Genomic DNA, 16,935 nt, shown 5'->3' on the forward strand with positions numbered 1-16,935 from the left:
ACCCTGGACCCTTTTTGTCTACCTGAACACATCACTTTGTTGTCCTGGACTCAGTGGGAATAGTTAATTTCAGCAGTAGGACAGTGGTCCACCAAACACATGCATCTTAATTAGCCCTCTTGTGCTGCCTAATAGCAGCACTTAGTTGTTTCAGTGCTTCCGGGCAAGGAGCCATTATGTGGGCTTTAGTCATTTTGATTGCAAGGAAACCAAGGCTCGGGATTAGTCCGGTTACAAAAGAAATGCATATTTTTTGGGATGTCCTCATTTTAGGTTGTAAAAGCTGTTTTCTGATAGAAGAGAAAGTCTCCACCAGTAAAGTTGTTCGTGAAGAGCCTGATGTAGACTGAAGATAGGAACAAAACGCCTGTTTCCAAGGTAGGGCATTTAATACTTAAGAAACGTACAGATTGTGGTTTTTTACCCTCTAATTAAAACAATTAAGAGGGTCATGGAGTAGGATCGAGGCTGTCTAAAAGTCAAGAAATCCAGTCAAAACCATAAAGGTTAATTCTAAATTAAGATATTCGCTGAAGGCAAAAAGTCTTTAGTTAAATCATTGAGAATCCAAAATCATAATAACTCAAATTAAAATAATGCAAGCAAATTAACATAAGGGCAATCTCTAAAGCAAGTAGCAGCCAGAACCAAAGCATAGTTAACTAAGAGGACCAATATAGTCGGCCTCCAAATAATGTGCAAAAAAACTGGCATATAGCCAAAAAAATATATATTTTATAGGGGAAAGCCAAGCAGTCCGTTATGGAGACATAAACGAATAGGGTTGGATTAGAAAAGATATATTATTTTCAACCAATCACTTTTCAAATACACAAAATACATGAAATAAGATACATCTAGTAAAAGCTTGATTTGCTGCATATTAATAAAATGTGTGCATGGGAAATTAAAGTGATGGCAGAGCATTTATGTAATTTAACAAACTATAACACATTCAGTGAGTAAAAAGCTCTTTAATTCAAGCCTAAAAAAAGGCCTTGAAAATTGCAACATACCGAAACATCCTGGACATGGCTTGCTCTGAAGAATACATAGTAATACAACTACTTTTTGTAAAATAACATCATGAACGAGGAAAAGCACACAGAGTTACAAATGCATGTTGAGAAGGCTTGAGGATGGTCTCTGTAAAGAATAGAGTTTGGACTATATGAACCTATCTTGACCAAACACCCAAACCACAGGCATACCTTGTTTTTAGTCTCTTCTGCTAGTCTGTGGTGCCATTTTCTTTTGACGAGTTGCATACCCACTTCAGATGCTAGTCAAGTAAAGCATCTTGAAGGTCATTTAACACATACAATTTCTGACGTCACTGCATTAAATCTGGTGCATGCTTCAGATTGGTTGCACAACTGGGAAAACACCATGTTGAAAGGTGTTACTTAAATTCTAAATAGTTGAAGCGTAAGAGCTTTATGGCTTAGGGAGCTTTATATAATCAGGATTGCCCTACAATGCTAGATTAGAGACCTGCAGGCCTGTACATGGGGAGCGAATGCCTTACGGGACAGTGAGAGGAAAGTTAAACCATCTGCATTTTATGTCCATTAACACACAGACTCTCTACTTCCCCAGGAAATCACTGGATACAGCCCCTGCCGCTGGAAGATCGGCCTGGTGTGCCTGGGGACACTGTGCTCTGGAGGTTTCCTCCTCCTCTTCCTCTACTGGCTGCCGGGATGGAGTGTGAAGTGGACATGCCGCAAGGTTGTGCTGAGGGATGCCTGGGTGGTGCTCTTGAGGACCACGGTGAGAGGAATGGTTTTTAGGGTTGTGTTGGCAGTTGTGGTTTTAAGGTTAGAGACTCATAATTGCCATACAGGTAGTTGAATCATTTAAAGCAGATGATATGTGACGAAAAACAGAAGTAAAGGTCTGGCTCAATGGTTGTATGCTTAATTTTGTGGCATGCCACACACTGAGTTGATGTTCTTACTGCATTTGGTGTGTTTGCCTGTGCATCTCCTGCATCTAAATTCAGGTGTTAGGTTGATAACCTGAATATGGCATTGAAAGTGTCTGCAGAAGTTTCAGTGGTTAGGGCAGTCAGTGGGATCTCTCTGCAACAGGTTCACAGATTGTACAGATTACGGCCCTGGCCTCAGTGACACCTAATGACTGCTTTGTGTACGCGGTTTGGTACAGTGCTTGAGAGCTAGCACTTCTCTTGTCGGCCACAATGAGTCATTTTAGGATATTTCTTAGGATTTTTGGGCAAGTTAAAGTAAAGCTGACAGTGTGACTCTTGGGACAGTGCCATTTTAAGACAGTCTCTATGGACCCTGCCTCTGGCACTTCTCTTTCTGACGGGTTTCTTACTGAACTGAAGCTTAAAGAGGAAAGAGAGAATGTATAGCTCCTGCATATACAAAGCCTTATGAACTCTTCTACTTAGACCATTGCAAAGATCTGAGTGTGACTGGAACAGAGGAAAGGAGGGCTCCTTGTCACTAGCACTGCATCTGTTGCAGTCTATACAAAACTTTCAGTTTTGGCTTAACTTCCTGTACAAAGATGTCCTTAACATTGGACTGTAGCTTTGAATTCAGTTGCCTCTTTGTCTTGCAGGATGAGTTTCGGACCTGGTTCCGCGTGAGGGTGCGCACTCTGACAGCCCCAGGATGTGACCCTTTGGGCTTTCCTCAGCCCACGGAGAGCAAGGAACCCCACCCGTCATCCTCTGAGACGGAGGAGGAACGTGAGTGTGAGGAGGGCCTGCTGTCAAATTCACTTGCGGTGGAGTTGAAAGAGGTGAGTAGCCTTTCATATTCCCATCGCAAGCCGGTTCTGTGTCCTCTAGCATTCTCTCTGCACAGGAAAGTTGTGTTGGGGACAACCAATGGAAATTTAGACACTACCCACTACTGTGCATATGTGTAGAAGTAACTGTCTCTTCTTGTCAGTGCTTGACTGCCATGAACACTTATTTGTTTTAATCTATTATTGATCTGCGAACTGTTTGATAAAGATGGTGTTTTTTTTAGCAGCAGTCCTAAAAGAGCGGTCTTTAAAAAATACATATTTTTTAGCTGTATTCTACATTCTTCTGAAAGTTGTAGGATGAAATTGTTTGCTTTTGGGAAAACGGCTAGTTCCATTGTACATCCAACCTAATATCCATTCATGAGCTTTTTGTGAGCACTCCTACCTTAGCCGTTTTGACTTGACGCAAGGGGAGTGTGAGGAAACAAATGTAGGGGACATCATAATTCTGTTTGCTTCAGCAACTCAAATCCCTCAGGAAACAAAACTTTGTTATTCTACATACTTTCTTATCTTGAATATAAGAGGACCTGGCTTGATCAAAATATTCCAACACAACATGCCATGGAACTCTGAATTCCCTACATATCGCTAATACCAAATTAGGAATATAGAAATACCTGAAGGGCACATCTTGGGGTGACCGAATTTGTAGATTTAGTCCTGTCCTGGTTTCATCATTTAGTACCTCAGAAGAGAATTGGGTACCCTCACCTGACTCGAGTAAGGTATATGTTGGAGGGCTCCTGTCCACCATATCTCTCACTATTGTTACCCTTTAGTGTGCTATAATTCTCTGCCATTAATAATCGACTGCTGGACTTGTAAATAAGAAGTCTAACATTGAGCCCGTTGTACAAAGTATGATTTGTGTATGTCCTCTGTTGGAGTTAGCAGCCAAGAAGGTAGAATTATTAAATAATGGTACATTCTGTGAATAGTTTGAGGAAAATGCAAGTGAAGGTAATTTGGGCACTCCAGAACAAACACATAAGTAGTAAGGTACTGATCAAATAAACTGACAAACGTGGGCCTCAAATGCTAGTGTAACCCCTATACCTTAAGTTTTATACAATGACATACAGACTTTATTTTTCTCACCAGGAAATGGCAAAGTGAAAATATTAAATCCTGTGAGCAGTAGAGTACCTCGATCTGCGTATTTAAGTGCCAGCAATATCTCCTCTAAAATGTATTCAACAAAATGGTGGCAAATCTATTCTGATGTGTTCTTGTGCAGCTGTTTCTTTCTTACTAGTTGTTGTGTCTCCCTTTTGTCTTATTGCTGAGTATTCATTAATTAACACGTATCTTTTTCATTCTTTAAACATGCACTAGTGGCAGACTTTGTTCAGTGGTGGGTGGAAGAGAATGGGAGCAGGTCAATCAAGGGTTCCTGGTTCGCATCCGTGGGGTTTGAGGTAGCTATGTCCTGGGGCCTATCCTATTATGGCTCAGCAGCCTGTGGCTTGTACGAGCATTTCTGCACTGGACTCTCAGGATAGCAAAGGCAAGCTGTCACAGAATTCTGATAGGTAGCGTTGGGTGCTCGAGCTCCGCTCTCAATCAACCAACAAACTCAGTAGTCTTAGTGTCCTTCCATGTGTTTGTCTTTACAAGACAAAAAGTACTTCAATCATGCACTTCCACTAAAACCTACTCAATCCAGTGGTTATAGAAGTTTTTTATTTGAGTGTAATCCACCCTGTAGATGCTATACCTGCCATCCTCTCTCTCTACTCCCAGATAATTTCCTCCCACCCTCAGCTTAGAGCACTCCTTCTGCTGAGTTCAGAAATAGTGTGAATCAAACTCTGGTGCAGTTTATGTGGTCTGGTGTTTTGTGTGCTCAGTTTTACTTTGGTTGTATCCCTCCATGGCATATGGAACACTTTAAGAGTTGACTGCTTCGCACAGGCGGTGGTCCTCTTTATGCACCGGTCTAAGGGTCACGGTGAGCCAGCAATTTCCGCTTAAGAGTCCTAGCCAGGTGGGAGCGGAGCCAAGATGGCACCGAAGACGGATGCGCCCTGAGAGAGCTCCGTCCAGGCCTCGGCAAATAAATCCTGATGGGAGATTCGCTGTCTCCCAGCTGGTCCCCGGTGGGGCAGTAGCGGCCGGGGCGGCGGTGTGGCGGCCTCTTGCCTCGCTTCCTGCGCAGCCACCTGACCAGGCCTGCACCGTTGCGTGAGGCCCCAGACCGGAGGTGCCAAGCCCGGCCTGGGAGTGGAGCCCCCGAGGAAAGAGACAGGAGGAGGAGAGATTGACATGTGAAGGGTAATAAGCCAGGTTGTGCCAGGGGGTGCTGCCCAGAGCTTCGCCGGCGAGGTCGCGCCAGAAAAGGTGGAGGGAGGGTGACAGAGGGGCCCCTGGTGACCTCCCCGCTTCCCCCCCCCCCCCCACAGGAGGAAGCACTGCGAGGGGGACAGGAAGTCTGCGGTAAGGCGTGGGGGGTGATTGTTGGTGATACTGTGCACTGAGGGGGGGGGGGGTGCCCCCCCTCCACTCCTGTACCTTACAGGCTCCCCCCCCCCCCTCCGCTGAGGGGCTGGATCGGTGAGGCACAGACTGGCGCCAACAGATTGATGCACCTTAACCTGGCCCTCAGGAGCTGTGATTGGCCCGTGTGGGAGTGGCAGACCCGAGGAGGCAACGAGTAGCCAGTGACGGGTTCAAGTAGTGGAAGTGTTTTGGTGGAGGATTGTGAAGTCTGCCCTCCCCCACCCATCTGTCTGGAGGGACTCGTCTATTGGAGGGGAGGCATGCCAGGAAAATCACCCCCCCCCCCACCCCGGGATTTTTCTGGGGAGAGTGTGCCACAAAGGAATGGGCTGAGGTCCTGGATGTCTGTGGCAGACCGCGGTAGGAGGTGGTCGTAGGCCATAAACACTAGGATGGCGAGAGAGAAGGAACCCAAGCCACCCAGAAAGTGGTGTATGGACCACTATACAAAGGTGTTGACCCCTGCGCCTCCGGTTGCGGACCTTCCCGGCGGTGCGTTACAATGCCACCATTCTGTTGGCTATTCAATTCTTGAGAGAGGCGCTGGAGGGACGAGTGGGAGAGGTACGCTCTGAGGTATCCCTCCTGCGTCAACATCTCCAGAGCGTGGTAGAAAGGGTCACCTCGGCGGAAACGCGGATATTGGATTTGGAAGACACAGTCGAGAATCTCAGCAAGAAAACTGCAGAGACTAGGGTCCACACCAAAGATATGTGGAGGCTGGAGGATGCAGAAAACCGGGCACGCAGGAACAATCTGAGATTTGTGGGTTTCCTGGAAGGAACAGAAGGAAAAAATGGTGGCTGGTTCTTGGAAATGTGGTTGAAAAGTGTCTTGCCGACAGAAGTTCTCATCCTGCTTCATGTTTAAACGTGCCCACTGGGTCGCGCCCCCCCCCCCCCCTTATTCTGAGATCCCTCCTCAAGTACAATGGCTCCCACAAGTGATATGGCACCCCCCCTTTCCCGCACCAGAGTCAATCTTCAGGCCTTTTATGAGCTATCATGGAATTTAAATGGACTTGGGGTTAGCGTTAAGAGGTCTGTTGTCTCAGTACATAAAGCAAATAAAGCAAATACACCCAGACATGCTGCTACGGGAGACACATCTCAAGGGCACCTGGTGTAAATTTCTGGGAAGAGGACCCTGTGTTACATTGGCACACACAGGTTACACATCTTACTCCAGGGGGGTGGTGATTTTAATCCGTAAATCCCCACCCTTTCATATCTCAAGACAATGGGGGGACCCAGCTGGAAGATACGTGGGGTTACAGGGACTCTTGGGTAGACAGAAAGTCCTATCCAAAGTGTATATGCCCGCCTAGACTTCATGCTCCTGTCCTAGATAAGCTTGCAGAGATTTTAGTGGCAGAGGACACCTCGACCCACGTGGTGGGAGGTGACTTTAATGACGTAATGGATATGGAGCTTGATCGCTCAGGGGTGTCTATGGGTATGGGCTCACATACTCACCATCATCATCATATATAACTTTATTTCGGCTATAAGCCATAAAAGTAAACAATACAAGACATAACATGATTAAGAAGCATAGCACTTTAAAAATTTTAAGAATGTATAGACAACGTTATTTTTAAACATTTTTTGTTTTTACGAAATCTCAAAGACATATAAAAGTATTAGGTTGTTAAAATTTAACTTCAATTAATTAAAATTTTATCAAACTAATTAAATATAATCTAAAATCAGGACATTAGAAGCACATGATTATCAGAATTCTAGTTCGTGTCACCTGTGTATTTTACAAGAACCTTGCCGCTGAGTGACCAATTTTAACATTTGTCTCTGTTATCCGAGATAAAAGAAGAAAATTGCATAATTTACTTTTTTTTTTTAAGAACCCTAAATAAATAGTGAGGTCATATATTTATAAAACATACAAATCGTCATTATTCTTTAAACTAAAATCCAGACCGTTTAGGTTTTAGGTTCATCTGGTTAAAAACTGATGTATTAAGTGAATATAGTCTAGAACCAATGTATTAAAATTACACATTTATAATAGTTCTTTTGTTCTTAGTAACCATGCACTTCGCAGATATCCCACCACAGAAAAAACTATTTTATCATTTGTATCAGTTGTTAGGAGTCGTAATGCCGTATTCCATTCCCTTATCCCAATAGCCCTACATAGTGGAGCAATCCACTTTTTCCTAGGTACCAAATATCTAGGGCAGAAAAACATAAAGTGCGCGAGTGACTCTTTTGTCTTTTGACAATGATGGCAGTATATTGAATTGCAGTCCTCCGGTCTCCATTGCGCTGTAAATGACTTAAGTGGAAGAGTCCCTAGTCTAAATTTAATAAATAGTGTTTTGGTATATGGAGGATTTACATTATCCATATAGGCCTCGAACTTGGGACTACATTTATGGTCTAAGAACTGCAAAGTCAGACTACCATGATTTTTTAACCAAATTTGGGTCAGAATGCTCTCCCAGTAACACCTTTTTACACGTTCCTTTGTTCCCTTTGCCAAATTGTGGGGAGCACTCCACACCTCCTCCATTTTAAGAAATTTACACGTATCTCTGATGTATCTGAACCAAGGGATCTTTAATACGCTGTCATTTGCAAGAAATTCATCTAGTGCTTTATGGAGAATGGACCGGTCCTCTGAGGACCAAAGATTAATCCAATACATTAGGGGTCTTAATGCAATTTCATTGTGTATTTCATTTAGGGCTAAATCAAATCTTAGTGGAGTGAGAGGGGTGCTCATCGGCAACTTTAGGAAATTTCGAATAAACCGGTTTTCTACAGTGGTCAGACACCTAGAGTTGGTATGACCCCAAAGCTCGGCACCATAAATTGAGGCCGCTACTGCCACTGATTTGTAAACGGTGATGGCAGGTGTTATCTCCCCTTCACAAGTATTAGCTATTTTCTTAGCTATCACTATAGACCTTTGCCTAAGTGTTGTCAGACTCTTCTTAATCTGTGCCGACCAACGTTGGTCGTCACTTAACCTAATCCCCAAATAATCAAATTGTCTGACTCTCTCCACTGGTTGGCCTGCTATCATCATTTTCCCCCTAAATAGTTTGTGTGGGTTATAGGCCATAAACTTAGATTTTGTTGAATTAATTTCAAGTCCTCTGTTAGAGCAAAAATTATAAAAAGTGTCCAATTCATTTTGCAAGCCCATAGGTGTTCTTGAAATTAGTAAGGTGTCATCGGCGAACATTAAAATAGGGACTGGGGTTCCAGCTAATCTAGGGGCATCATGATTACAGTGTAGCAATTGGTCCACAGCACCGTTTATGTAGAGGTTAAATAGTGTTGGTGCCAAGATGCAGCCCTGCCTAACCCCTCTATTGACGGGTATGGCTTCCGTTAGGTCGCCACTATCTGACCAACGTACATGAGCGTAAGTCCCTTCATGGAGATATCTAATCAGTCTTAGTAGTTCGCTATTGGGTTGATAACTCTCCATAACTTCCCATAATGTATCCCGAGGTACCATGTCAAAAGCAGCTTTTAAGTCGATAAAAGCTACATACAGTTGACTTTTGTTGAATGACAGGTATTTCCAGCAGAGGAGGTTAAACCTAAATACCTGGTCTATTGTACTCACTCCTCTTCTGAAGCCTCCCTGGGATTCTGAGAGAATTTGGGCATCATCTATCCATGTCTGTAATCTGTTCAGCACTTGCTTAGCGAAGATTTTTTGGCTAACATCAATAAGACTGATAGGTCTATAGTTGTTAGGTTGTTCCCTTGGCCCTTTCTTATAAATAGGGACTATAACTGCTCCTTGCCATGTAGTAGGGAGTCCTCCCCCCCCTCAGTATTTCGTTACTAAGTGCGTTTAGATACAATGACCACGTTGTCAGACGAGAAAGATATAAATCTCCTGGGATACCATCAAGACCAGGGGCCTTTCCCTTGCGTGTGGATTGGAGAGCCTCTGTTGTTTCTTTTATGGAGAATAAGTCCAGGTCATATTTGGGTGGTGTTGTACTCCCCCACGTTAGGGTATTGCCAACAGGATCATTAGGTTTTAGTAGGGGTGTAATAGTGCTATTGGTATGTGGTTTTCTGTATATATTTGACAAGTGCGTCATCCAAATTTCTGGCTGGATGACAGGGTAACTTTCCATTTCTTGAGGGCTACTCTTATCTGACACTAGTTTCCAGAATAGGTTAAGATCTTTCTCCTGGAGCGCCACAACCATCTTGTTCCAATTCCTATTCGCCCATTCTTTTTTTGCATTTTTAAGTACATCTTTGTATACAGTCCTGCTCTTCCTTATCTCTCTTAAATTCCCTTCCTTAAGTGCTCCCAGTAAGTGTATCTTAGCTTGACGGCAGGAGTTGGAGAACCACCTAGAGGTTTTAATCACAGTCTCTGTCCGCCTCCTTACCGTCTGAAAGTGTGGTTTTAGTCGGATGGCCAAGATATTATGAAGATAGACCAAATCAACCAATTTGATATTTGTATGTTTCAGGGGGGAAAGTGTTGTTGCAACTGTTCTATAGATCGCTAGCTGGAAATTTACATCACTTTCAACCCGATCCCATTTCACATTTTTACGGTCATTGGTCCTAATGAGGGCACTATTTGAAGTCCACGTTGATAGTGTCTTGGAACTAAATAAGATAGTGGAAAAGGAGGTACTTAAGGCTAGATGGTCACTATCAATGCGAGGGAGAACTATCATGTCAGTTAGGGATTTCCAGAGGGCGTCATTTACTAAGACATAGTCCAGGTGGCTAGTATATACACCTCTCCTATATGTAGGTGACGCCGGATTGTCTGATCTGGTATTCCCATTTACTATTCTTAATCCCTTTATTTTTATTAGGTCTTCCAGTAGGTCTAAGGCTCCTCCTTCTTTCTTAGATGTAATTTGCACCGGCCCTGATCTATCCCGGCTCACATACTCCATTGTACCAATTTGCGGCAGCGTTGGGCCTGTCGGATCTTTGGAGACGCGCCCACCTCACGAACTGGAAATACTCCCATTTTTGAGGGGCGCGTAAAGTGTTTTCTAGGTTGGACTACATTTTTGCCCTCCCGGGAATGTGGAGGTGGTCTGCCATGGGGATTATCTGCCCAAGGTTTTTCGGACCATTCCCCCCCTTAATGCTACGGATTGGGAAGTCCGAAGGGAGACCCCAAAAATGGAAGCTCAGGGCTTGGGACCTGCAAGACAATGAGGTGGCACATGGGCACCGGGTAGACACTATACTTCTGGGAAAATCAGGGGTCAGTGATACTCTGGGAGGCGTATAAGACAGTGATAAGGGACAGTGCGCAGAACTTAGTGGCACGGAAGAGGAAGAAGGAGTTGGAAAAGCTGGAAAAATACGAGCAGCAACTTACAGAGATGGAAGGGGCCCTGGCACAGATTCCGGCTCCTCCCGCCCTTCGCTGACTGGAGCGAACTAGAGCAGAATACAGAGCAGTGGCAGAGTCAGAAAGCAGAGCTCGACTACGCAGTGCCCAGTATAGGCTCTATGAAATGGGTGACAAGGCAGGGATGCTCCTGGCCTGGCTGGGTAGGAAATAAATGGAGGTGAGATGGGTGGACGAGGTGGAGACCCAAGGGGGAGTGAAGGTTTCCACGAATATAGAAACTGACTGACCTTTGCTGAATACTATTGGTCTTTGTACCGGGCCTGCCAGTTGCAAGAGCCACATCGCATAAGGGAATACCTACAGAGCATTGTGTCCCCACCTTGGACGCCGAGGACCGGGAAGCCTTAGAAGGGTATATTTCCCTAGAAGAGGTCAAAAAGGCCATGGCAGGGCTGCGTGCAGGGAAAGTTCCAGGCCCTAATGGGTTCCCACCAGAGCATTTAAGAAGTTGAGCGATCTAGTAGCCCCTCATCTCCTGGCGATGTTCTTGGAAGCAAAAAACCAGGGCACACTCCCCCCAGATTTAAGGACGGTGGAAAATAGTGGTTATTCATCAAGAGGGCCGACCTAGAACGTCCTGTGCATCGTATAGACTGATTTCCCTCCTCAGTGTAGAGGTGAAAGTGTTGGCCACAGTATTAGCCACACGCCTTCAGGGAGTCATTACCCCTTTAGTTCACAGAGACCACTCTGGCTTCATGCCGGGCTGGTTCACGAGATATAGCCTGAGATGTACACATAACTGGATACATACCATTTTGCACCGCGCGGACCCACACATTTTTGGCCCTGGATGCTGACAAAGCATTCAGCACGGTTCACTGGCTCTTCCTGGAAGGTACTTTGGAGAGGTTTGGGGTGGTTCCCAGATACCGTGAATGGGTGTGGCGCTCTATGGTAGCCCGGTGGCAACGGTCAGGGTGAATTGGACTCTCGTCTGAATTTCCTGTTGAAAGGGGCACGAGACAGGGTTGTCCCTTGTACCCCTTGCTATTCGCACTCACTATAGAATCCTTAGCATGCAAGATCTGTACCCACCTCCAGATATATGGGTTCAGGCTGACAGAAGAGGGAAGAGAGGAAGAACATTTACTCCAGTATTGAAACTTTCATAGATTCACATGCTTGAATCATTCCCCGTCATCGAGATGGGATTCCCTGGTGTAATAGAAAAAATCATACTCCATAGCATATAAAGCTCAGAGGAACTAGGCCTCTTAATTTAGTAACATCTCAATCATTTTATAAAAAAGGACCAAACTTAAGAGACAACCAGTCAGCTCTCACCACCCTCTAGAACCCTCCTGTGAGGAGCTGATTTCCCTCAGATTTTCCACCACACGTTGTCCTAAGGAGTCTCCTCTGAGCTCTCCTCAGTTTTTCTCTCAGAAATCCTTTGAATGGATTTAGATATTTTCTCTCTTCAGGAATAATTCAAGGTGGTTCAAACTGGCTACCATGTCAGAGACACCTAAAAAAAGGGCTTTTTTGAGCCTGTGCTACCTGCATGAAGAAAAGGCTGCATGTTGATTATCGGCATAAGGATTGCATATATTGTCTCTATCCTAGCCATAAACCTAGAGAGTTCAAGGTACGTAGAACATTTTCTACTAAGACTCATCTGGCTACAAAAGTTGAAATCCAGGGACAATCCTGTCTCTGATGAGGACAGTGCCTCTTCTTCTGTTTCTGTGGCGAAAACACCTGTCAAACGACAACCTGAAGTTTCTTCAGAGGAAAGACCAAGAAAAGTTGTTAAACAATCTGCTGAGGCATCCTTAAAAATTGGTAGCCCATCAAGGATGAAGACTAAAGCCTTAGACTTAAATTAAAAAAAGAAGCCTGTTTCTGAGCCGTCAACACCACCATTCAAGGTAAAGCATACCTTCAAAAAACCAACTTCAGCGCCGTCGACAGGATCATCGTCAACGGCGCCATTGAGGGCTCAGGTCCTGAGGACGACTTCCACCGTTGCCACACTGTCTATCTCTATGGCAAAATTTGGCTCTTTGTCAACGATATGCTCATCCTCGTCGACGGCACGTCCTATAGCTTCAACATCGGCTTTGATACCGTCGACGCTCTCATTGATGACCCGCTGGCGATGGCCTCTTCGACGCTGTTTCCACTGTCGACGGCTTCGTCGACGCTGCTTCCACCGGCGACGGCTTCATTCATAGACCATCATCCGTCGACGACACTCCAACCGTCGACGCTCCAATCATCAACGGTGACTCTACCGTCGACGTTCCCACTGTCGACGACAACCGATACATCGATGCTCTCGTCGACGATACCACCGTCAACAGCACATCTCTCGTCGACGAAGACTACAGTGAAGGTTCAGAGGCTATGTTCCTTGCCTCGGTTTTCGTCAGGGGACCAGGATGCTCAAAAGGGCAAAAAAGTATCACCTAACGCCCTCAATTACGTTTCCTAGCAAGGTTTCCAGCCTTCTAACCTTGCATCTCTTAGATGAAGATGATTCGGATGAGGAGGGTATTTTTGGAGTGTCCAGCAGCCCTTCCCAGTTAAGGGTTAAGTTCCAAGATTATTCGGATGATGATGCTTCATACTATACGCAAGTCTATTATGAGCTGCCAGCGCTGGTAGGTCTTACCTCTGGGCTTGTTTCTGACTTACAAGCAATGTTGGAGGACTATCAGGAATGTTTTCCAGCTAAGCCTTCGTCAGTGCAACAGCTAATACTTATGCCTCCGCCAGCAACTCCTCACTTGCAGCAGCTGCATCATACACCTCAGCCAAGATCACAGCAGTCTGTTCTTTCCACACCAAGACATCAGGTATCTTCCGATAAGGATGCAGAGGAAGGTGAGATACAGCCTGATAATGATGAGTGGAATGATTACATTATACCGGCTCCTGCTTCTCCTACAGCGCCCATGGTTGGATCTCCACCCGAGGATATAGGTGGCTTCCATAACCTGCTTGAGCGTGCTGCCACACGTTCGATCATCCAATGCCCGCTGCTCAGCAGGATTTCTTCCTATGTGATTTTAAAGAGCCCCATAGGAAAATGATCAGAGCTATACCCATCATAGACCATGTTTGGAGCCCGGGCCTAAAAATTATACAGAATCCGGCAACGGTCCCTGCGGTTCTGCCCAGACTGGATAAGAAACATAAACCCACGGAGGATGCTCCGGCTTGCCTCTCAGGACACCCGAAGCTGGACTCTGATATCGCAAGCCGCCCAACGTCGCTCCAGGAACTCCTTTACGCCATTGACGTCACAGCTTAGATAACATTGGCAATCGTTTCTCCTCCATGTTCGCTATTGTGGTAAGGGCGGCCAACTCCCTTGCTCCACTAGGCAGATATAATCGACAGCTCTGGTCGGATATATCCCATTCATTGGAAGAGCTTTCAGACCCTTCCAAGACAGAAGCTAGGAAAGTTCTGGTAGAGGGTCAGCGATCTTCAGCAGAGATCATTGATTGTACACTGGCTATATCGGCAATCAGCTCCAGATTGCTTGTTGGTTCAGCTGTGTTGAGGTGTCAAGGTTGGCTCAAAGCCACCAACCTTCGCCTCGAAGTACAGACTAAAATACTAGATCTTCCGTACGGCGGAGAAGCTCTAGTTGGAAAGTACGTCGACGACACCCTTCAAACCATCAAGTGGGATACGGAAACTGCAAAATCCTTAGGCACTCTGCAATACAGAAAAGTGCCCTTTTGTGGTGCTACGGGCAGAGGTCAACCTTCCTTTCGTGGGGGATACCAACAATACAGGTACCCATCCTATTCCTCCATGTTTCAGCCTTCTAGGACACAATACCAGCCGAGGCAACCGCCTCCCGCAGCATATACCAGGCCCTACCACAAGAGCAAACAGAGGAGACAACCTAAAGAATCCGCACGTAGACATTGACTGTCTAACGACACGTCCTATACATTATCCTCCTACAATTTATCACGGAATTCTAAAACATCATATCCAACGCTGGCAACAAATAACCAAAGACAAGTGGGTGCTGGATGTCGTCCGCTTTGGACACCTGTTGGAATTCACCCAGATCCCCCCTCCAGTGCCTCCATCCCAGATTCATCAAAAACACCTTTGTCTACTCCTCTTGGAGGTAATAACCATGCTGTAGAAAGGGGCTATAGAGTCTGTTCCGCGTTCCCAGAAGGGAAAGGGTTTTTACTCCCGCTTCTTTCTCATCCGAAAAAAGTCTCGTCTATGGAGGCCAATCCTGGATTTACGGGAGCTAAACAAGTACCTCAAGAAGCAAACATTTCGGATGGTCACCCTATAAGACGTCCTCCAACTTCTGATCAGAGCAGACTACATGGCCTTTCTAGACCTTCAGGACGCGTACTTTCACATTTCCATTCATTCGCTCCACAGAAAGTACCTGAGGTTTGGCCTACGTTCAGCACCACAAATCTTCACCAAATGTCCGTGCCAGTGGCAGCCTACCTAAGGAGAAACAAATGCCAGGTTTTTCCCTACCTCGACTACTGGTTAGTAAAATCTCCAGATGTCCAGTCAGCAGAAAACTCAGTCAAGGCGACTCTGTGCCTTTTCAAGAATTAGGCCTTATGCTCAACAAAAACAAATCGTTCCTACAGCCATCCACTCGATTAGCCTTCCTAGGGGCTATCTGAGACACCCAATGAGCCAAAGCCTATCCAGTGCCGGACAAACAAGGTTAATACAGCTGTTTAGGCGCTTCCAAAGAAAAAAGTGTCTTTCAGTTTCGAGGTACATGTCCTTGTTGGGCCTGATGTCGTCAAGTATAAGCCTCATTCCATTCTGCCGCCTGCGAATGCGTCCAATTCAGGAGGAGCTGGGCAGGCAATGGATGCAAGCACGAGGATCCTTCGAGGATACCATCCACGTAACACCGTGCATGGTCCATTCTCTGGATTGGTGGACAAATCCCAAGCACGTTTCCAAAGGACTCCGCTTCTTGGCACGAGTTCCTCCAATGATTGTAACTACGTATGCATCGCTCACAGGATGGGGCGCATGCTTGCAGGACCTTCGTGTGAGCGGCAAGTGGCCACCCTCTCACCGTTTGTTCCACTTAAATCTTCTCGAGCTGAGAGCAGTCTATTATGCTTTGCAAGCCTTCCTTCCAAGGGTACGAGGGTCAGCAGTGCTCGTCAGGACAGACAATACCACCACAATGCACTACTTAAACAAGCAGGGAGGAATACATTCTCACATACTCTCTCGAGAAGCACAAACCATCTGGAAATGGTGCATTCACTACTCAATCCACATAACTGTGGAGCGTGTCCCAGGCCTACAGAATACCATTGCGGATTCGCAAAGCAGGTTGGCGACATCCTCCCACGAGTGGGAATTACATCAGGGAACGCTAGCTCGAATATTCGACCAGTGGGGAAAACCGAATCTGGACCTATTTGCATCCTCCCGGAACGCCAAATGCAGACATTATGCAAGCTGGCATCACCAACAGGGATCATTGGGGGGGGGATGCATTTTCGATCGCATGGTCCGGGATCTATGTGTACGCTTTTCCTCAGATTCCTCTCCTCACAAGGGTGATCAGGAAGATAAAGTCTGAACCCTGCCAGCTGATCCTAATAGCTCCAGCGTGGCCACGTCAACCGTGGTACGTGGAGTTGCTTCTCCTGTCGGCCTGTCCACCCATCAGACTCAGACCAATCCCGGAGCTGCTTACCATCAATCTGGGACAAGTGAGGCATCCGGACCCCAAGTCTATCAGTTTATACTCATGGCTCCTGCGTACAAGGAATTCAGCCATATAGACCTACCGTCTGAGTGCAGAGAAGTGCTAACTAATCCATGTGCAGCTAGCACCAAGTCTTACTGACTAAAACGGAAACGATTTTGTATATGGTGCGAAACCCAAAATGTGCACCCTCTCTCCTCCGCACCGGAGGCAGTGTTGCCATATTTCTTACACCTGGCACGTTCTGGTCAGGCCCATTCCTCACTTAGAGTCCATTTATCTGCTATCTCCAGATACAGAAGAGTACCAGGCAAACCATCCTTATGCTCTCTCAGATTAGTAAAGCAATTTCTGAAAGGTCTCTTCAGAACTTTTCCTCAAGTAAAGCCCCCACCACCAGCATGGCAATTTAACATCGTCCTTGGCCAGCTTGTAAAGGAACGTTTGAGCCTATCCACTGGGCGGACATCAAGTACCTCACTTGGAAGGTGGCGCTAATTCTCACGTTTACTATGGTGCGCAGAGTTTGTGAAATTCAAGCTTTCACTTTTCAAGAACCTTTGTTA

The 16,935-nt window shown here is 45.8% G+C and overlaps 1 protein-coding gene across 1 annotated transcript in view; it reads left to right on the forward strand.

Annotated features, from left to right (window-relative positions):
* Positions 1-16,935, forward strand: part of LOC138266905 (polyamine-transporting ATPase 13A3-like) — a 228,487-nt gene that overhangs the window by 61,941 nt on the left and 149,611 nt on the right. Inside the window, exons 4-5 of the mRNA XM_069215643.1 lie at positions 1,600-1,773; positions 2,593-2,775. Coding sequence (XP_069071744.1) covers positions 1,600-1,773; positions 2,593-2,775 — 357 coding nt within the window. The remainder of the gene's footprint in view (positions 1-1,599; positions 1,774-2,592; positions 2,776-16,935) is intronic.

This window comes from Pleurodeles waltl, chromosome 12 (genome assembly GCF_031143425.1).
Source record: "Pleurodeles waltl isolate 20211129_DDA chromosome 12, aPleWal1.hap1.20221129, whole genome shotgun sequence".
Classification (NCBI taxonomy): domain Eukaryota; kingdom Metazoa; phylum Chordata; class Amphibia; order Caudata; family Salamandridae; genus Pleurodeles; species Pleurodeles waltl.